At 39.2% G+C, this 19,502-nt stretch overlaps 1 protein-coding gene across 1 annotated transcript; it reads right to left on the reverse strand.

Annotated features, from left to right (window-relative positions):
* Positions 1-34: 34 nt before the first annotated feature.
* Positions 35-18,366, reverse strand: them4 (thioesterase superfamily member 4). Its single transcript, XM_062964928.1, has 7 exons — positions 18,004-18,366; positions 16,122-16,295; positions 11,261-11,420; positions 10,844-11,012; positions 8,415-8,525; positions 5,941-6,065; positions 35-914 (listed from the first exon to the last, which is right to left on the reverse strand). Exons 2-7 carry the CDS (start codon positions 16,248-16,250, stop codon positions 859-861), a joined length of 750 nt encoding a protein of 249 aa, XP_062820998.1. The 5' UTR covers positions 16,251-16,295; positions 18,004-18,366; the 3' UTR covers positions 35-858.
* Between the last annotated feature and the right edge of the window lie 1,136 nt (positions 18,367-19,502).

A 19,502-nucleotide genomic window follows, 5' to 3' on the forward strand; every position in this document is an offset into this window, starting at 1 on the left:
CTCAACAATGGAACGAAAAACAACAACAACAACATTGTTACACCCAAAAATATAATCTCTATTATAGAGGTCCGAAAACCTACAGCAATGCCATTCTATCCGAAAAATATAATATCCAATTCAGACGCTCGAAGGAAATCTTTTGTTATACATTCAGTAGTCAAACCATCATATAGACGAGACTGTGCTAATAAAATAAAAGTGCTTTCAGGGAAGAAAATCCCTCCCGTCGTCGCTTATTATCGATCTTAAATACTCTTTTAAAAATAAATAAAGGGTTTTTTATCCACTGATAGTTCTCGCCTTTCATGCCCATACTCTGAGGACGAGAAGTCACCTCCATTTTTTAAACCTATCTGTTATTAAAGCTGATTTAATAATACTATTTTGGTCCAAACGGTTCATGGAAGCATGTGGATTAAACAGTGGTGTTTACAAGTGAAGGAAATGGAAATAGATATGCATTAACAGATCTGTGTTTCCTAGAAGATCCCAAGAAATTGTCCGATTTCCTTTTGTATGCCATTCATATAGATATTTCACACATTACTTGGACCAAAAGTTAATAGGAAGAATTAATGATGGAGAAGCAAGGGATGAAGAGGGGATTTTAGACACCGGTATCTATTTTATGACCCTAAAAGGTTATCTTTGTTTGGAAAAGGCCTGGAAATACAATACCAAGGCACCCAGGGTGAATCTAACAAGATAGTTACTATAGATAGCAAAACAGCACCAGATCAAAAATGGAACGGAGGAGGGCAAGGATTCAAAAGTATTGTGTGTCTATGTTAAGTGCATCACTTCTTGCCGGACCAAGAATGAGAATGCAGGAGAGATTCGGACAGGGAAATCCACTCAAAGAGGAGAAGGCCCATCATCCCCGGGAGCCTTCGGCAGTTGGATAAACAGACCTAATTAGAGGTGAGAGGGAAAGAAAGAAAAACAGAGAAGAGAGAAAAGCAGTGTGTCATTTGGTCAGGAAACAGGTTTGTCTCTATACACAATATTTCAAATAATCTTGTGCCATCAATGTTGAACATTTACACAAAAGACCAGCCACTGCCAGAAGGGACAGAGAGTTTCATCTATGCTGATGATCGTGCCATCACCGCTCAAGCAGGGAGTTTTGAAATGGTTGAATGGAAGCTCTCCAAAGCTTTAGGTGCTCTTACTGCCTATTACAGGGAAAACCATCCAATTCCTAATCCATCTAAAATGCAGACGCGTCCTTTTCACCTTAAGAACAAACAAGTATCTTGAACTCTTGAGGATGACCTGGGAAGGAATCCCACTGGAGCATTGCAACACACGCAAATACCTGGGAGTTGCTCTGACTTACAAGAAGCACTGCTTGACTATCAAGCAAAAAGTGGGTGCTAAAAAGAATATAATACGAAAGCTGGCTGGCACAACATGGGGATCACAACCAGAAACAGTGAAGACATTTGTCCTTGTGCTTTGCTACTCTGCTGCTTAATACACATGCCCATTGTGGAATACATCTCACCACGTTAAAACAGTGGATGTGGCCCTTAATGAGACATGGCGCATTATCACAGGATTTCTATACCCCACACTACTGGAGAAATTATATTGTTTAGCCAGTATTGCACCACCTGATATCTGTCAGCAGGTAGCAGCCAGTAATGGAATAAGCACTGATGGAATATTAAGCAAAAAGTGGGCAATAGAAATAACATCATATGAACGCTGACTGGCAAAACCTGGGGATCACAACCAGACACAGTGAAGACATCTGCCCTTGCACTTGGCTACTCTGCTGCTGAATACACATACCCAGTATGGAATACCTCTCCCCACATTAAAACAGTGGATGTGGCTCTTAATGAGACATGCTGCATTATCACAGGATGTCTATGCCACACACCACTGGAGAAATTACACTGTTTAGCCAGCATTGACGTTCACTGGGAAGTAGCAGTCAGCAATAAAAGGACCAAGACATTGACATTTCCGACCCATCCCTTGTTTGGATATCAGCCTGCAAGCCAATGCCTTAAATCAAGAAACAGCTTCCTAAGATACAGGGATACCTCAGCAAGCGAGAGTCCAAAAGTGGCAGGCTACAACCCGGATCCTCAATCCAAGGCTGACACCAGATGAGAAACTCCCCCTGGGCACACAGAGGACTGGGCAACTTGGAAGGCACTGAACAGGCTGCGCCCTGGCACCACGAGATGCAGAGCCAATCTTAGCAAATGGGGCTACAAGGTAGAGTCCATGACATGACATGCAAACCACAGACCACCTACTACAATGCAGCCTGAGCCCTGCCACATGCACAATGGAGGATCTTCTCACAGCGACACCAGAGGCACTCCAAGTGGCCAGCTTCTGGTCAAAAAAATCTAGTATAATGCCCGTAAATCTAGTAAAATTTGATTGTATTTTAAAATATATTATAATTGAATTCTCAATTTGCTTCTGACACGATAAATCAGGGGTCCCCAAACTAAGGCCCGGGGGCTGGATGCGGCTCTTCAAAGTCGTTGACCTGGCCCCCACCCACAGTTTTAGACATAGGCTCGCCCAAAGTCTGAAATGACTTGAAGGCACACAACAACAACAACAACCATCCTAATTAACTTGACTATCTCATTGGCCAGAAACAGGCCCACACTTCCCATTGAAATCCTGGTAGGATTATGTAGGTTAAAATTGTTTTTTATTTTTAAATATTGTATTGTATTGATCTTTCATTTATTAATATTGTGCTATGGGAACAGTGGAATATATTGTGTACCTATATACATATAATATTCATAATAATATTATAATGTAATACAATATAATACTAATAATAATACGATATACAGTAGAGTCTCACTTATCCAAGCTAAACGGGCCGGCAGAAGCTTGGATAAGGGAATAACTTGGATGATAAGGAAGGATTAAGGAAAAGCCTATTAAACATCAAATTAGGTTATGATTTTACAAATTAAGCACCAAAACATCATGTTATACAGAAAAAGTAGTTCAATACGCAGTAATGTTATGTTGTAATTACCGTATTTACGAATTTAGCACCAAAATATCGTAATATATTGAAAACATTGACTACAAAAATGGCTTGGATTATCCAGAGGCTTGGATAAGCGAGGCTTGGATTAGTGAGACTCTACTGTAATACTAATAATAATATGATATAATAATATTATATATTAAATGTATTAATAATATTACAGTATAGTGGTATAGTACAATATAGTAATACAGTAGAGTCTCACTTATCCAACATAAACAGGCCAGCAGAACGTTGGATAAGCGAATATGTTGGATAATAAGGAGAGATTAAGGAAAAGCCTATTAAACATCAAATTAGGTTGTAATTTTACAAATGAAGCACCAAAACATCATGTTATACAACAAATTTTACAGAAAAAGTAGTTCAATACACAATAATGCTACGTAGTAATTACTGTATTTACGAATTTAGCACCAAAATATCATGATATATTGAAAACACTGACTACAAAAATGCGTTGGATAATCCAGAACGTTGGATAAGCGAGGCTTGGATAAGTGAGACTCTACTGTATATAATGCTAATATTGTGCTATGCTAATAATATCATATATTGTATGTACATACAACTTGTAAACTACTCTGAGTCCCCTTCGGGATGAGAGTGGGTGGGGTATAAATGTAGTAAACAAACAATTGTTATTAGGGTTTTTTTGCACTACAAATAAGACATGTGCAGTGTGCATAGGAATTTTGTTTGTTTGTTTGTTTTCAAATGATAATTTGGCCCCTTCCACAGTCTGAGGGACCACTTAAAAAGTTTGAGGACCCCTGCACTAAATAAATAAAATCTTGTTGTAAGCCGCCTTGAGTCCCCTATTGGGTGAGAAGGGTGGGATATAAATATTGTAATAAATAAAATAAATAAATGAAACCCAGCCTCAAGCTGTGGGGAGAGGCAGGTAAGAAATAAAATTATCATCACTTGCTGTTGTTATTATAATTATTATTATGAAACAAGAGAATTGCCACAAGCAGGCCTTTCGACTTTGATGAAGGGACAGAAGGGGTTATGATCGGATCTGCAGATGACACCAAATCGGAAGAGCTAATACCCCAGAGAACAAGGGTATTCAAGAACTGGCCCAAAACAACACCAACAGGGAGACATGTTTCCCCGAAAATAAGACAGTGTTTTATATTAATTTTTGCTCCCAAAGATGCGCTAGGTCTTATTTTCAAGGGATGTCTTATTTTTCCATGAAGAAGAATTCACATTTATTGTTGAACAACAAAATGAACATTATATACTGTACAGTAGTTGTCATCACAAACCAGCATAACCAGACAAACTGAATCCTATCGAGAATTTCTTGTTACTACCAATATTTCCATGTACAACACTCTATGGTACGTACATTTACTGATCCTGAATGCTCTGGTGTTCTGTTCGTTGGGCATGCTTCCAAACAAAAACTTTGCTAGGTCTTACTTTTGGGGGAGGCCTTATATTTAGCAATTCAGCAAAACCTCTACTAGGTCTTATTTTCTGGGGATGTCTTATTCTAGGAGAAACAGGATAGTTGCATCTATCAAGTAGGAAACAAGGTCCAACTTATAAAAAAAGTGGGGAGGCAAGTTTAACTAATTTACGACCTGGAATGAGGAAGTGCCGTCAGAGTGGATGATGAAGTAGCTGCTCCCCCTTGTGGCCCGAATCAAACATCCCCTCAGAAAGTTAAATTGCCTCTGTGTCTGTCTGTCTTGTCTCTGTTTGATGTGTATATGGGCACTGAATGTTTGCCCTATGTGTGTATAATGTGATCCGCCCTGAGTCCCCTTCGGGGTGAGAAGGGCGGAATATAAATACTGTAAATAAATAAATAATATCCCAGAGAACAAGGGTATTAAAGAACTGGCCCAAAACTCAACACCAACAGGGAAACCTGTAGGATACCCTGTTTCCCCGAAAATAAGACAGTGTCTTATATTAATTTTTGCTCCCAAAGATGCGCTAGGTCTTATTTTCAGGGGATGTCTTATTTTTCCACAAAGAATTCACATTTATGGTTGAATTGTTTAAAAATGAAAATGTGTTATCTACTCTACAGTAGTTGTCATCACAAACCAGCATAACCAAACTGTGAATCCTTTCAAGAATTTCTGTATTATATTTTATTGCTATACTGTTTTTAAATTACTGTTTTAAATTTCTGTTTGTATGTAAATTTATGTTGTTGCTGGGCTTGTCCCTGTGTAAGCTGCCCTGAGTCCCTTCTGGGAGATGGAGGCGGGATACAAGAAAAGTTATTATTATATTATTACTATTTCTTGTTACTACCTTTATTTCCATGTACAACAATCTATGGTATGTACATCTACCGATCCTGCATGCTTCCAAACAAAAACTTTGCTAGGTCTTACTTTTGGGGGAGGCCTTATATTTAGCAATTCAGCAAAACCTCGACTAGGTCTTATTTTCTGGGGATGTCTTATTTTCAGGGAAACAGAGTACCTACACTTAGGCAATAAAAATGAAATGTGCAGAAATAGGATGGGGGAGACTTGGCTTGAAAACAGTCCACTGAAAGGGATCTTGAAGTCAAGCAGAACGTGAGCCGAGAGTGCGATGCGGTGGCTAAAAAAGCCAATGCCATTCCAGGCTGCATCAATAGCATTATAGTTTCTAGACTGAGGGAAGCCATACTCCCCTCTAATTCTATTTCAAGCCTCACTTGGAATAAGACCATATCCAGGTCTGGGCAAAGCAATTCCAAAAGAATATTTGACAAGATGGAAGGGCCACCAAAACGAATGAAGGTTTGGAAACCACAAATCCCTATGTCTTAGGGAACGAGGAATGAAGGGGACACAAAGGGGTCATGTTTCAATATTTGAAAGGATGCCACATTGAGGTGCTTTTCATGTGCGCTGTCATGTTCAGAACCTTACCTGTGGCCTCTGCGTGAAGGATCTTCCTGTCGGCACTCTGCAACACTCCACTGACAAACACCTTCCTCCCTTCAATTCGGTCCACTTTGCTGGTTCCCATCACCGCCGAGCCCAGGGGGATGGGACTGGGAGGAGGAGAAGAGGGAAGAAAACTGGTCAGTAAAAAAAATAAGTCCACAATATTTTCCCCTCCATCCCTGCCAACGGAAAAAACCAAAAAAACCACACACAACTAAATTCTATCCCCTGCTTTAAAAGTTGCAATACGATTATTATAAGATAATTTGGAAATGGTATTTAACGCCATTAAAAATGTCAAATATTAATAAAAACCATCCAAAAAATTGCTGGAGAGGCTGTCAGGAAGTGGGAACATATATACCGTATATACTCGAGTATAAGCCGACCCGAATATAAGCCGAGGCACCTAATTTTACCACCAAACAACTGGGAAATCATTGACTCAAGTATAAGCCCAGGGTGGGATATTTCAGAAATTACATTAATTGAGGCATCAGTAGGCTAAATGTTTTTGAATCTACAGTAGAGTCTCACTTATCCAAGCTAAACGGGCCGGCAGAAGCTTGGATAAGCGAATATAATAATAATAATAATAATAATAATAATAAAACTTTATTTATACCCCGCCACCATCTCCCCAACGGGGACTCGGGCCGGCTTACATGGGGCCATGCCCAAAACAATACAATGTAAACAGCATATAAAAGAACAACACATCACAATACAATAAGCAATACAATAAATAATATCCATTACAAAATACAACAAGGACACATTGAAAACAAGGGCAGACCACATGAACATTAAGTTAAAACTCGGGGTGAGAAAGACATAAAAATAAAAACCACAGCGAACAGGGTCATAAGGGAGTGGGGTATTCTGGAGGATAGATATTAGAGGGAGCAACGGAAAAGAAATATAAAATGGTTACTCTCCAAAAGCACAGCGAAAGAGCCATGTTTTCAAGTCTTTCTTGAAGGCTGCTAGTGTGGGGGCTTGCCTAATATCTTGGATAATAAGGAGGGATTAAGGAAAAGCCTATTAAACATCAAATTAGGACATGATTTTACAAATTAAGCATCAACACATCATGTTATACAACAAATTTGACAGAAAAAGTAGTTCAATACGCAGTAATGTTATGTTGTAATTACTGTATTTACAAATTTAGCACCAAAAGAAAACGATATATTGAAAACATTGACTACAAAAATGGCTTGGATAATCCAGAAACTTGGATAAGCGAGACTTGGATAAGTGAGACTCTACTGTATGTGTATATATAAAAGAGTGATGGCATCACGGCGACCCACAAAACGACAAAACTACAGGCCCCCCAACCTCGAAATTTGACAACACAACCCATCATCCACGCCTCTAGGTTGATACAACAAAAAGAAAAGAAAAATAAAGTCCTAATTTGAGAGAGAGGAATAATTGCTTTTATCCAATTGCTGCCAGTTAGAAGGCTAAGCTCCTCCAACCTGGTCTCCTAGCAACCCAATAAAAAATAATAAAAAACACTAAAAATTAATACAATAAAATACTATAATAACAGAAAATAACTAAAAATAATACAAGAAAATAATAAAATATAATAAATAAAACTATAACATACAATAAAATTAATAAAAAATTGCAAATAACGTCAAATAAAAATCACACAACAATTTTTAACCAATACCACCACCACTTTGCCACAGCAACGCGTGGCCGGGCACAGCTAGTATATATATAAAAGAGTGATGGCATCAGGGCAGCAGACAAAAAAACAAAACTACAGGACCCCCAACCTTGAAATTTGACAACACAACCCATCATTCACGGCTCTAGGTTGATACAACAAAAAGAAAAGAAAAATAAAGTCCTAATTACAGGGAGAGGAATAATAGTTTTTATCCAATTGCTGCCAGTTAGAAGGCTAAGCTCTGCCCACTTGGTCTCCTTGCAACCTACTCAGTCCAGGGGACAGGCACAGTTAGGCCTCACTTAGGCCTCTTCCACAGATTATCAGATTTTAACTGGATTATATGGCAGTGTAGACTCAAGGCCCTTCCACACAGCTATATAACCCATTTAGAATCTTATATTATCTGCTTTGAACTGGATTATCTTGACTCCACACTGCCATATAATCCACTTCAGTGTGCATACTAAACATAAAGACAACCATACAACAGACATTCAATACCACTCAACAATTTCTCACCAACACCACCAGACAATGCCACAGCAACGCTGTGAATTTTATGCTAGTAAAAACTATTGACAGTGGGACAGAAGGAAGTTGTTACCTGCCTTGAGCCGTAAGAAGTGGCTGGTAATAAATATTAAGGATGTAAAGAGAGGCGGGTAATAAACAAACATTATTATTGTTGTTGTTGCTGTTGTTAAGCAGAGGTTAGATGGCATATTTCATATGTTTTTTCATAAGAGTGGGTTATCACGATTACCTTTTATAGTTAATGCTGAGGTTCGCAGTCATTACCCGGAAAGCGATGGACATCGCCAAAATCCCGAGGGTGGTGTCCAGAACCGTGGCGATGGAACCACCGTGCGCGAAACTGGAAAAGGAAACATTTAAAAAAATGTAATAAATCATAACAATTAGATAATAAGGGATATAGAAAGATGGGAAAAAGAGAATGAACCATACGAAGAAGGAAAGAGAAAAGGAGATGAAACCATCACAAGATGTGACTCCATGCATTTCCAAATACCGTATATACTCGAGTATTAGTCGAATATAAGCTGAGGCACCTAATTATACCACAAACACTGGGAAAACGTATTGACTTAAGTAGAAGTCGAGTAGTTAGAAATGCAGCAGCTACTGGTAAATTTCAAAATAAAAATAGATACCAATGAAATTTCATTAATTGAGGCATCAGTAGGTTAAATGTTTTTTTTAATATTTCCGTATAAAAAAGAAAAACAATAAACTAGCTCTGTAACTGGAAAAGTAGGGTCAGCAAAAATAATATGGTATTAACAATAACATAATAATAATAATAATAATAATAATAATAATAATAACAACAACAATAACAATAATTCATTTGTACCCTGCACTATCTCCCCCTGGGGACTCAGACCAGCTTCCAATATAGTAAAAGGCAAACATTCAATGCCTTTAAAAATTGGAGTATGAGGTTTCTCTAGGATGAACGAATCTGATTTTGTTTGAAATTATATAGTGTAATTTAGTGTATATTGTATTTTAATAGTTTTTAACTGTTTACACATTGTTTGATATTGATTTTGTACGGGCATTGAATTGCTGCCATTACTGTAAGCTGCCCTGAGTCCCTTCGGGTGAGAAGGGCAGGATATAAATGTGCGAAATGAATAATAAAATAATAAATATATAAACAATGCGGAGCAAGATCTATAATTATATATACTAATTTCACATTTTTCCCTGAAACATTTGCAAATCCTCTCTCTCTATATATATATATGTGCATTCCGCTCCTGCAATATTTGCAAGCCTTATATATATCTATATTCATATACAGTAGAGTCTCACTTATCCAACATAAACGGGCCGGCAGAACGTTGGATAAGCGAATATGTTGGATAATAAGGAGAGATTAAGGAAAAGCCTATTAAACATCAAATTAGGTTATGGATTTACAAATTAAGCACCAAAACATCATGTTATACAACAAATTTGACAGAAAAAGTTGTTCAATAGGCAGTAATGCTACGTAGTAATTACTGTAGTTACGAATTTAGCACCAAAATATCATGATGTATTGAAAACATTGACTACAAAAATGCGTTGGATAATCCAGAACATTGGATAAACGAATGTTGGATAAGTGAGACTCTACTGTATCTATCTATCTAGACACTCTCTATATAGATACTTTTATCTGTATAGGGTTTGCAAAGACTTGCAAACTTATGAGGGGAAATTCATATATAAAATTAATGTATATAGATAGATACAAACATTTAGGTACAGTAGAGTCTCACTTATCCAACATTCACTTATCCAACGTTCTGGATTATCCAACGCATTTTTGTAGTCAATGTTTTCAATACATCGTGATATTTCGGTGCTAACTCTACTGTACATAGGGATTGCAAAGGCTTGCAGGGGTTAATGCCTATATATCTGTAGCAGAGATTAACAAATATTTCTGGGGAAAATGCTTTTATAAGACTAATAGGTATATATATATATATATATATATATATATATATATATATTCTTTTTCCTGACATGCAAGGGCTTCTTTCCCTTTTCAAAACATTCCCTTGGTTAAGAGCGAGGGAGGCTTTGGAAAAGAAAACACACTGATAAGGGAGGAGAGAAATATATCATATATTTCAAATAATGGCCTCCTGGCCCCACCACCTGGCTTGACCTTGACCTGATTATAAGCCGAGGGAGGCTTTTTCAGTTCCTAAAAAGGGCTGAAAAACTCGGCTTATCTTCGAGTATATACGTATGTGATGAAATATGGTAAGCTGTGTCAGCTTGGGATACTGTAAGATCGTCACAGTCTTTCCACTTTCTTAGGGCCCTATATCCCCAAATATAGAGGGTCAATTGCATAGGCAAGCTGAATAGGGTGTTAATGGTGGAAGAAGGTAATAGAGTGACAACTCCTAAGAGTATCAGTATTTATTAGTTCTTGTCATTTGTTTTTAATGGCTAATGTTTAAATTTTTATAATTGTGCATGTCTTTTGTCTATTGTTGTGTTTTATATTGCTATTGTTTTTATTCGGGCTTGGCCCCATGTAAGCCGCCCTGAGTCCTCTTTGGGGAGATAGAGGCGGGGTATAAAAATAAAGTTATTATTATTATATTATTATTATCACTCAACAGACAAAGGAACTTGGCCTGTTGGGTTTCTTTTCAGCCTTACCCTGGAGGTCCCTCGAGATAAGGACCAAACTGGAAGACACCGGCTAGTTTTTTCTCCTGCTTGTTCAGGAACATGGCGTATTCAAAGCCCTTGCCTTCCTCATCAATGTTCCTGAGGAAGAGGCGGGTGCCTTCGTCTTTCTTCAAGTTGTACTGCTTTATCAGCCCCTCTGTGGGAACAGTATATGGCAGTCATATCAGAGAACTGGACCCAATTCTCCAACAAAAGAAGTTGGAAAAGCTCCTTTTTAATAATACAAAACACCAATTGGGATGGTGATGTTTCTGAGAAAAACTCAAGAGCTAGAGAAGCCTGAGAGAAAGCTTGTTTTGGTTTACAAGCTAGTTGAAAAGGGAATTTGAGGGGCAGGAGATAGAACGAGAACCACAAACAAAACATTGCGACTCCTATCCTTGCCTGGAGTGTGTTCCAAAGTATTTCGGTACGAAGACAGCCGCTGCCACGTCCCATCTTTCGTCATCTCGGTGAGCTTATTGAAGTGCTCCATCATTTCTTGGCTCCAGCTTGAGTTCGGGAGAGAATAGTCCTTCCGCTTTTCAGAATGACAGAGACGGACCTGCGAGGGGCAGAGGGAGTGTAGTGTCTAGATCAGTGGTTCCCAACCAGTAGTCCACAAGAACTAAAATATGGTCAGGAGTCTCACTGTTACTACACCATTGCAACGAGAGCTAATGGTCTCGCTAAACCCTCTTATAATGCCGAGGCAACGGGGATGTTGGGAGGGCAGAGGCTGACTACCCACAACAAGCCTCCTGACGGCTGCTTCTCCTCCTCCTTTCTCCCCCTGAGCAGAGCCGTTCCATGTGGCGCCTGGAAGCTGGGGCGCTTTGGTGTATTCTTTTTTAGGCCTGTTCCTGGGGTTATTTGGGGTGCTAATTCAAGAAACTGCATTGGATAGACCACCTCAAGACCAAGTTCGGAAACTCCAGTTAGTTCAAAATATGGCAGCCAGATTAATAATAGTTACATTTAGAGCAGGGGTCCTCAAACTTTTTAAAGTGGAGGGCCGATTCACAGTCCTTCAGACTGTTGGGGGGCCGGACTAGGATGAAATAGTCCAAAATTAGGATTGTTGTTGTGTGCCTTCAAGTCATTTCAGACTTGGGTCAAACCTAAGTCTAAAGTGTAGGACAGAGGCCAGGTCAATGACCTTGGAGGACTTTAGTTTGGGAACCCCTGATCTAGCCGATCTCATAAGACCATAGGTAAGCAAAGAGACTTCCAAAGACCATCTAGATCAGGGATCCCCAAATTAAGGCCCGGGGGCCAGATGCGGCCCTCCAAGGTCATTTACCTGGCCCCCGCCCTCAGTTTTATAATATAATATTTTATTATATTATAATAATTGACCTTCTGGCAAACAAACTAGTAAAATGTGGGCTAGACAAAACTACGGTTAGGTGGATCTGTAATTGGCTAAGCGAACGAACCCAAAGGGTGCTCACCAATGCGTCGTCTTCATCATGGAAAGAAGTGACAAGTGGAGTGCCATCAGCAGGGCTCCGTCCTGGGCCCGGTTCTGTTCAACATCTTTATTAACGACTTAGACGAAGGGTTAGAAGGCACGATCATCAAGTTTGCAGATGACACCAAACTCGGAGGGATAGCTAACACTCCAGAAGACAGGAGCAGAATTCAAAACGATCTTGACAGACTAGAGAGATGGGCCGAAACTAACAAAATGAAGTTCAACAGGGACAAATGCAAGATACTTCACTTCGGCAGAAAAAATGGAAATCAAAGATACAGAATGGGGGACGCCTGGCTTGACAGCAGTGTGTGCGAAAAAGATCTTGGAGTCCTCGTGGACAACAAGTTAAACATGAGCCTACAATGTGATGCGGCAGCTAAAAAAGCCAATGGGATTTTGGCCTGCATCAATAGGGGAATAACGTCTAGATCCAGGGAAGTCATGCTCCCCCTCTATTCTGCCTTGGTCAGACCACACCTGGAATACTGTGTCCAGTTTTGGGCACCGCAGATGAAGGGAGATGCTGACAAGCTGGAAAGCGTCCAGAGGAGGGCAACTAAAATGATTAAGGGTCTGGAGAACAAGCCCTATGAGGAGAGGCTTAAAGAGCTGGGCATGTTTAGCCTGCAGAAGAGAAGGCTGAGAGGAGACATGATAGCCATGTACAAATATGTGAGGGGAAGTCATAGGGAGGAGGGAGCAAGCTTATTTTCTGCTGCCCTGCAGACTAGGACACGGAACAATGGCTTCAAACTACAGGAAAGGAGATTCCACCTGAACATCAGGAAGAACTTCCTCACAGTGAGGGCTGTTCGGCAGTGGAACTCTCTCCCCCGGGCCGTGGTGGAGGCTCCTTCTTTGGAGGCTTTTAAGCAGAGGCTGGATGGCCATCTGTCGGGGGTGCTTTGAATGCGATTTCCTGCTTCTTAGCGGGGGGTTGGACTAGATGGCCCTTGAGGTCTCTTCCAACTCTACTATTCTATGATTCTATGATTCTATGAAATAATATAATATATTGTATATACATATAATATTGATAATAATATTATAATGTTATACAATATAATACTAATAATACCACATAATAATATTAATTATATGATATATATTATATATAATATTACGGTATAGTGGTATAGTTCAATATATATAATGCTAATATTGTGCTATGCTAATAATATAATATATTGTATGTAGATACAGCTGCTCTGAGTCCCCTTCGGGGTGAGAAGGGCGGGATATAAATGTAATAAATAAATGTAGCAAATGAATAAATAAATAAATAATTTTAGACTTAGGCTCGCCCAAAGTCTGAAATGACTTGAAGGCACACAACAACAACAATCCTAATTAACTTGACTATCTCATTGGCCAGAAGCAGGGCCACACTTCCCATTAAAATCCTGATAGGTTTATGTTGGTTACAATTGTTTTCATTGTTGTTGTTGTTTTGCACTACAAACAAGACATGTGCAGTGTGCACAGGAATTTGTTTGGTTTTTGTTTTTTTTTCAAATGATAATTTGGCCCCTCCACAGTCTGAAAGATTGTGGACCGGCCCTCTGCTTTAAAAGTTTGAGGACCCCTGATCTAGATGGTCTCATAAGACCAAAGATAAGGAAAGGGATCCTCAAAGACCCTCTAGATGGTCTCATAAGACCATAGATAAGGAAAGTGACCTCCAAAAGCCATCTTGATGGTCTCATAAGGCTGTAGCTAAGCAAAGAGACCTTCAAAGACCATCTAGACGATCTCATAAGGCCATAGGTCAGCAAAGAGACCTCCAAAGACCAGGTAGACTTAGGTCAACCCTAAGTCTAAAGTTTAGGACAGGGGCCAGGTCAATGACTTTGGAGGGCCGCATCTGGCCCCCGGGCCTTAGTTTGGGGACCCCTGATTTAGAGTAAGCATACTGCATCTATACTAAAATTGCCATGTTAAAATTACTTACCGTATATATTCGAGTATAAGCCGACCCAAATATAAGCCGAGGCACACAATTTTACCACAAAAAACTGGGAAAACGTATTGACTTGAGTATAAGCCGAGGGTGGAAAATGCAGCAGCTACTGATAAAATGTAAAATGTTTTTTAAAAAAATTGCCACTTTTTTCTGGACACCAAGTAAGATATTTGAAATTCTTTGTATACCCACAGGCTTAACATTCAAGGACATTCATACTGAGATTTTAACAAGCCGCCTAAGTGTCTGAAGTGATCTGCTAAATAGGGACCAAGAGCAGGCAGGAGAGACTCTAAGACAGTGGTTCTCAACCTGTGGGTCCCCAGATGTTTTGGCCTTCAACTCCCAGAAATCCTAACAACTGGTAAACTGGCTGGAACTTCTAGGAGTTGTAGGCCAAAACACCTGGAGACTCTGAGGATCCTTCAACACAGCCATATAACTCAGCATATCAAGGCAGAATAACCCACAGTATCTGCTTTGAACTGGGGTATATGGCAGTGTGGCGTCAGATAACCCAGTTCAAAGCAGATATTGTGGGTTATTCTGCCTTGATATTCTGGGTTATATGGCTGTGTGGAAGAACCCTGAGGGTCTCCCAAACTCGTTACAGGAACATCTATGCCTGAGTATATTGAACCTATACTAAAATCACCTGTACTAAAATGTGATATTAAAATCAGTTCAAAATATGGCAGCAAAACTAGTTATAGGAACATTTAGGAATGGACACATTGAATCTCTATTAAAATATTATACTTAATTGTAATAATAAATAAAAAAATAATTAATATTTAATTTATTATTAAATTTTTAAAATATTAACATTAGTTCCAAAATGGCAGCCAGATTGGTTACAGGTACATCTAAGACTGGGAATATCACACCTAAATTAAAATCAGTGCATGAAAATTAGTTCAAAATATGGCAGCCAGATTTAAGAGTGACCCTGACAGCTCTACTAACGTCACTTATGCTAAAAATGGCTATACAGTGTTCCCTCACTACTTCGCGGTTCACTTTTTGCGGATTTGCTGTTTTGCGGTTTTTCAATAAACTCTAAAAGACTATTATAAATCATAAAAAATTACAATTTACAGTCTGAGGAAGGAGAAGCCAAAGGGAGCCCAAGTGGCAACGGGAGGAGCCCAAGTGGCAACGGGAGAAGGAGGCAATTTATCAACATACGATTGGTTTAAAGACCTAAAATAGTGTATAACTACTAAAATAATGTATAAATATTAAAGTGTCCCTACTTTGCGGATTTTCACTTATTGCGGGTGGTCCTAGAACCTAACCCTTGTGATGTGTTTTAAATGCAATTTTTTATTCTGTATTTTTGTTTTAATTGATATATTGTATTACTGTTTTATCTTTTATAGTGTGATTTGTATTATGTTGCTTATGTTTTGTTCTATGTTGTTTGGGACTCTGCCCCATGTAAGCCGTCCCGAGTCCCCATGGGGAGATGGTGGCGGGGTATAAATAAAGTTATTATTATTATTATTATTATTATTATTATTAAATTAGTTCAAAATACAGCAGCCAAATTGGTTATGGGTCCCATTTATGAGATCCTAGTTTGGCAGAAAAGGTTATAGAACTTGTAAAACTACCACTTCCAGTATTCTATGGCAGCTAAAGTGGTGTCAAACCACATTAATTATATAATGTAGATGATCTCGCGGACCTTAGGGGCCCCTTCCGATTCTTTCTATGATGAAACTGAGGACAAAACAATGGAAGCCTTTCTCTAAACCAGGAAGGCAGGTTCTAGATTCCATTTGTAACATCTTATTGGTCTTAATGATTCCAGTACTTACCACAGCCTTTTGCACAGGTGGGATGGAGACGCTTTGGAAGACCCTATCAGCAGGTGATGGACACAAATCATGTCTTGGGATCGTCCATTGGATAAGTGCTTTCCTTAGTCGGCTGACGTTCCTCAACATGGTTTGTCCCAAGGAAGGTGTCTTCAGCTTTGTGCTTGGCTCATCCTGAAAAAGCGAGAGCCAAATGAAGCCAAACCCTGCATGGTACTAGAACTGAATGGTGCCAAATCTTGTGCAATCCTGAAATGCAAGCAAGTGCATTTTCTTTCAACATCCCATAAAGAGAGTCTGGTGATCAAACATGGACAAATATTTGGAATACAACACCCAGCATGCCCCAACTACCATTTGAATCCATTGCTCTATTGCAGTGGTTCCCAAACTTTTTTTGACCAGGGACCGAATCTGTTTTTGGTCAAATTTAGATTTGGTTTGCTTATCTGGGGTGCTGATTCAGAAACTTGCATTGGATAGGCCATGAAAGCAAGGAACATAAATTATAAATCTCTTAACAAAATGATAAAAATTTACTAAAATAATTACAACTATGCCAATATTATAACTACCATTAGAATAGAATGGTATATATTTTATAAATATATACTGGTAGTAGGTAAAGGTAAAGGTTTTCCTCTGACATTAAGTGTAGTCATGTCCAAATTTGGGATTTTTTTCTAAGCCGAAGAGCTGGCTTTGTTCATAGACACCTCCAAGGTCATGGAGGGTTGTTACCTTCCGGCAGGAGCGGTACCTATTGATCTACTCACATTTGTATGTTTTAGCTAATATAAGATTATTAGCAATATTACATGTAACATAAACATACAATTATAATAATGTATCATCACTATATTGTATTACATTACAATATTATTACCAATATATTATATATACATACAATATATTATATTATTAGTATAGCATAATATTAGTATTATATATTATTATATCGACATAGGAGACACTGAATGACCTTGCAGCTACAAAGCCTGGCTGCTTCCTGCCTGGGGGAATACTTTGTTGGGAAGAGTTAGCTGGCCCTGATTGTTTGTTGGCATCACTCAGCATAGGGTCCCAATGAAACATCAAAATGTACCAAAATAACTATAAATATCTTAATACTGTAGAGTCTCGCTTATCCAACGTAAACGGGCCGACAGAATGTTGGATAAGCGAATATGTTGGATAATAAGGAGAGATTAAGAAAAAGCCTATTAAACATCAAATTAGGTTATGATTTTACAAATCAAGCACCAAAACATCATGTTATACAACAAATTTGACAGAAAAAGTAGTTCAGTATGCAGTAATGCTATGTAGTAATTACTGTATTAACAAATTTAGCACTGAAATATCACGATGTATTGAAAACATTGACTACAAAAATGCGTTGGATAATCCAGAACGTTGGATAAGTGAATGTTGGATAAGTGAGACTCTACTGTATTCTATCTTTAGTATAGTATAATATTATTATATTGTTATATTGACACAAGAGACGCTGAATGACCTTGCAGCTACAAAGCCTGGCTGCTTCCTGCCTGGGGAAATCCTTTGTTGGGGAGTGTTAGCTGGCCCTGATTGATTGTTGGCATCACCCAGCATAGGGTCCCAATAAAACATCAAAATGTACCAAAATAACTATAAATATCTTAATATTAAATCAATTTTTTTAAATATATACAGTATTTATTTATTTAATTTATATCGATTAGAAGTGATAAGGCATAAATATATAATATAAATATTATAATATTGTATGTAAATTTAATATTTAAGCCGCTCTGAGTCCCCTTCGGGGTGAGAAGGGCGGCATATAAATGCAGCAAATAAATAAATAAACATACGAATGGAAAGAAAATATATTATTTACCTTCTTCGTCCTTCCAGCTTACAATGAAAAACCGCTTTCCATGCTTCCGCTGACGTCACGAGCCCCGCCTTTGCGCCCTTCAATCTCGGCGCATGCGCATTTTGGCCGACATCCTCCGTGACGTCACGCCGCCGCTGCCGTGCCAGAGACGCGGCTCTGCGCATGCGCCAGGCTCACCCTTCGGTTACCACAGCAACGAAGAATAAACCGTTCCTGTCAGATAAACAGGAACGTTTTATAGTTAAACCGGAGCGAATTTATCACTTTTTTCCCCTCATGTTGACCCGTGTAAACCCATGTTGACCCGTGTCAACCAATTTGGCCTGTTGACGAGAAGAGAAGCCGCTTCGTTAAACGCCCGCTTGGTTTTGAAGGCGTTTGTCTTCGCCCCGCCCGCTTAAAATCAGTCCTCCGTTCCGATTGGTCGCTACGGGTGCCTGTCTAGCTCGCGCCTACACAATCAGACAGTTTCGCCTTCCCATTGGGCAAGAGGTCCAACTTCCAACCAATAGCAGGGGACATCCCGCCTTCCGAGAACTTTCCCTTGCTATTGAATAACTTCAAACGCCAGTCATGGTGGGCCGAGAGAAAGGTCTCAACTTTGGTTGGACAAAGCAAGTGTCAATCTTCCATCTTCTCTGGCGCGGGGCCAATCAAAGCCTACCATGGCTCAATGGTATCAACGACACAGCTGGTGAGCCCTAATGGCCAGTCCCTTTGGTGCCCGCTAGCGGACACACAAATATTGCACCCACCTATAGTCAACCAAAGGCGCCTCGAAAAAGGGTTCCAATCTGCAATCCTTTGCTGCCATCCAGTGGCCAGATTGGAAATTGCAGCCTTGAGCATTAGAAGGCGGCTCTGTGCTGCCATCATGTGGACATAGTTGGAAACCACACCCCTTATGTTCTGCATGCAATGATATAATTTGGGAGGGTGTTGCTAATTAATCCTGGGAGGTCTAGTTTTTCGAAGGTTCGAACCAGAGAGTGCTGCTGCCATGCCAAAACTACAACTCCCAAGTTCCCATGAATGTAGACAAGACATGGCTTTGGTTCTGATAGTTTTTCTTTGCTGCCTAGGACTACGGAGCCAGAGCCAGGTCTTCTCCATATCAGCTTTTCCTTCAATTTTGTCAAGGAACTTTCCATGCAATTGTGCCAGCTGTCAGCTCTAGTTTGTAGTGCAGTTTTCTTGTACTGATTTTTTTTTGTCTGCTGTGCTTTGAGGAGTTCATGATTTTTGACTTCAATCAAAGCAGGTTCTTCACTTTGCTTTACATGCGATTATTATTATTATTATTATTATTATTATTTTACTCTGATATTTTATTATGACACAGCAAACAAGATAGATATGCTGGATTTCGTATCACAAAATCACAAGTCGAACACTTCCCAAGTGTCTAGGACTGTGTGATGTATTATTATTATTATGATTATGATTATTATTATTATTATTATTATTATTATGACACAGCAAACAAGATAGATATGCTG

The sequence above is a fragment of the Anolis carolinensis genome, unplaced genomic scaffold (genome assembly GCF_035594765.1).
Source record: "Anolis carolinensis isolate JA03-04 unplaced genomic scaffold, rAnoCar3.1.pri scaffold_14, whole genome shotgun sequence".
NCBI classification, from domain to species: Eukaryota; Metazoa; Chordata; class Lepidosauria; order Squamata; family Dactyloidae; genus Anolis; species Anolis carolinensis.

Coding starts and splice junctions, on each gene's coding strand:
- them4 (XM_062964928.1), bottom strand. CDS start 16,250: ATGTTGAGGAACGTCAGCCGACTAAGGAAAGCACTTATCCAATGGACG. Junction 8,526..10,843: donor TATCTCGAGGGACCTCCAGG/GTAAGGCTGAAA, acceptor TTCCTTTTCCAG/TTTCGCGCACGGTGGTTCCA. Junction 915..5,940: donor CCTTCACGCAGAGGCCACAG/GTAAGGTTCTGA, acceptor ACCTCTAATTAG/GTCTGTTTATCCAACTGCCG.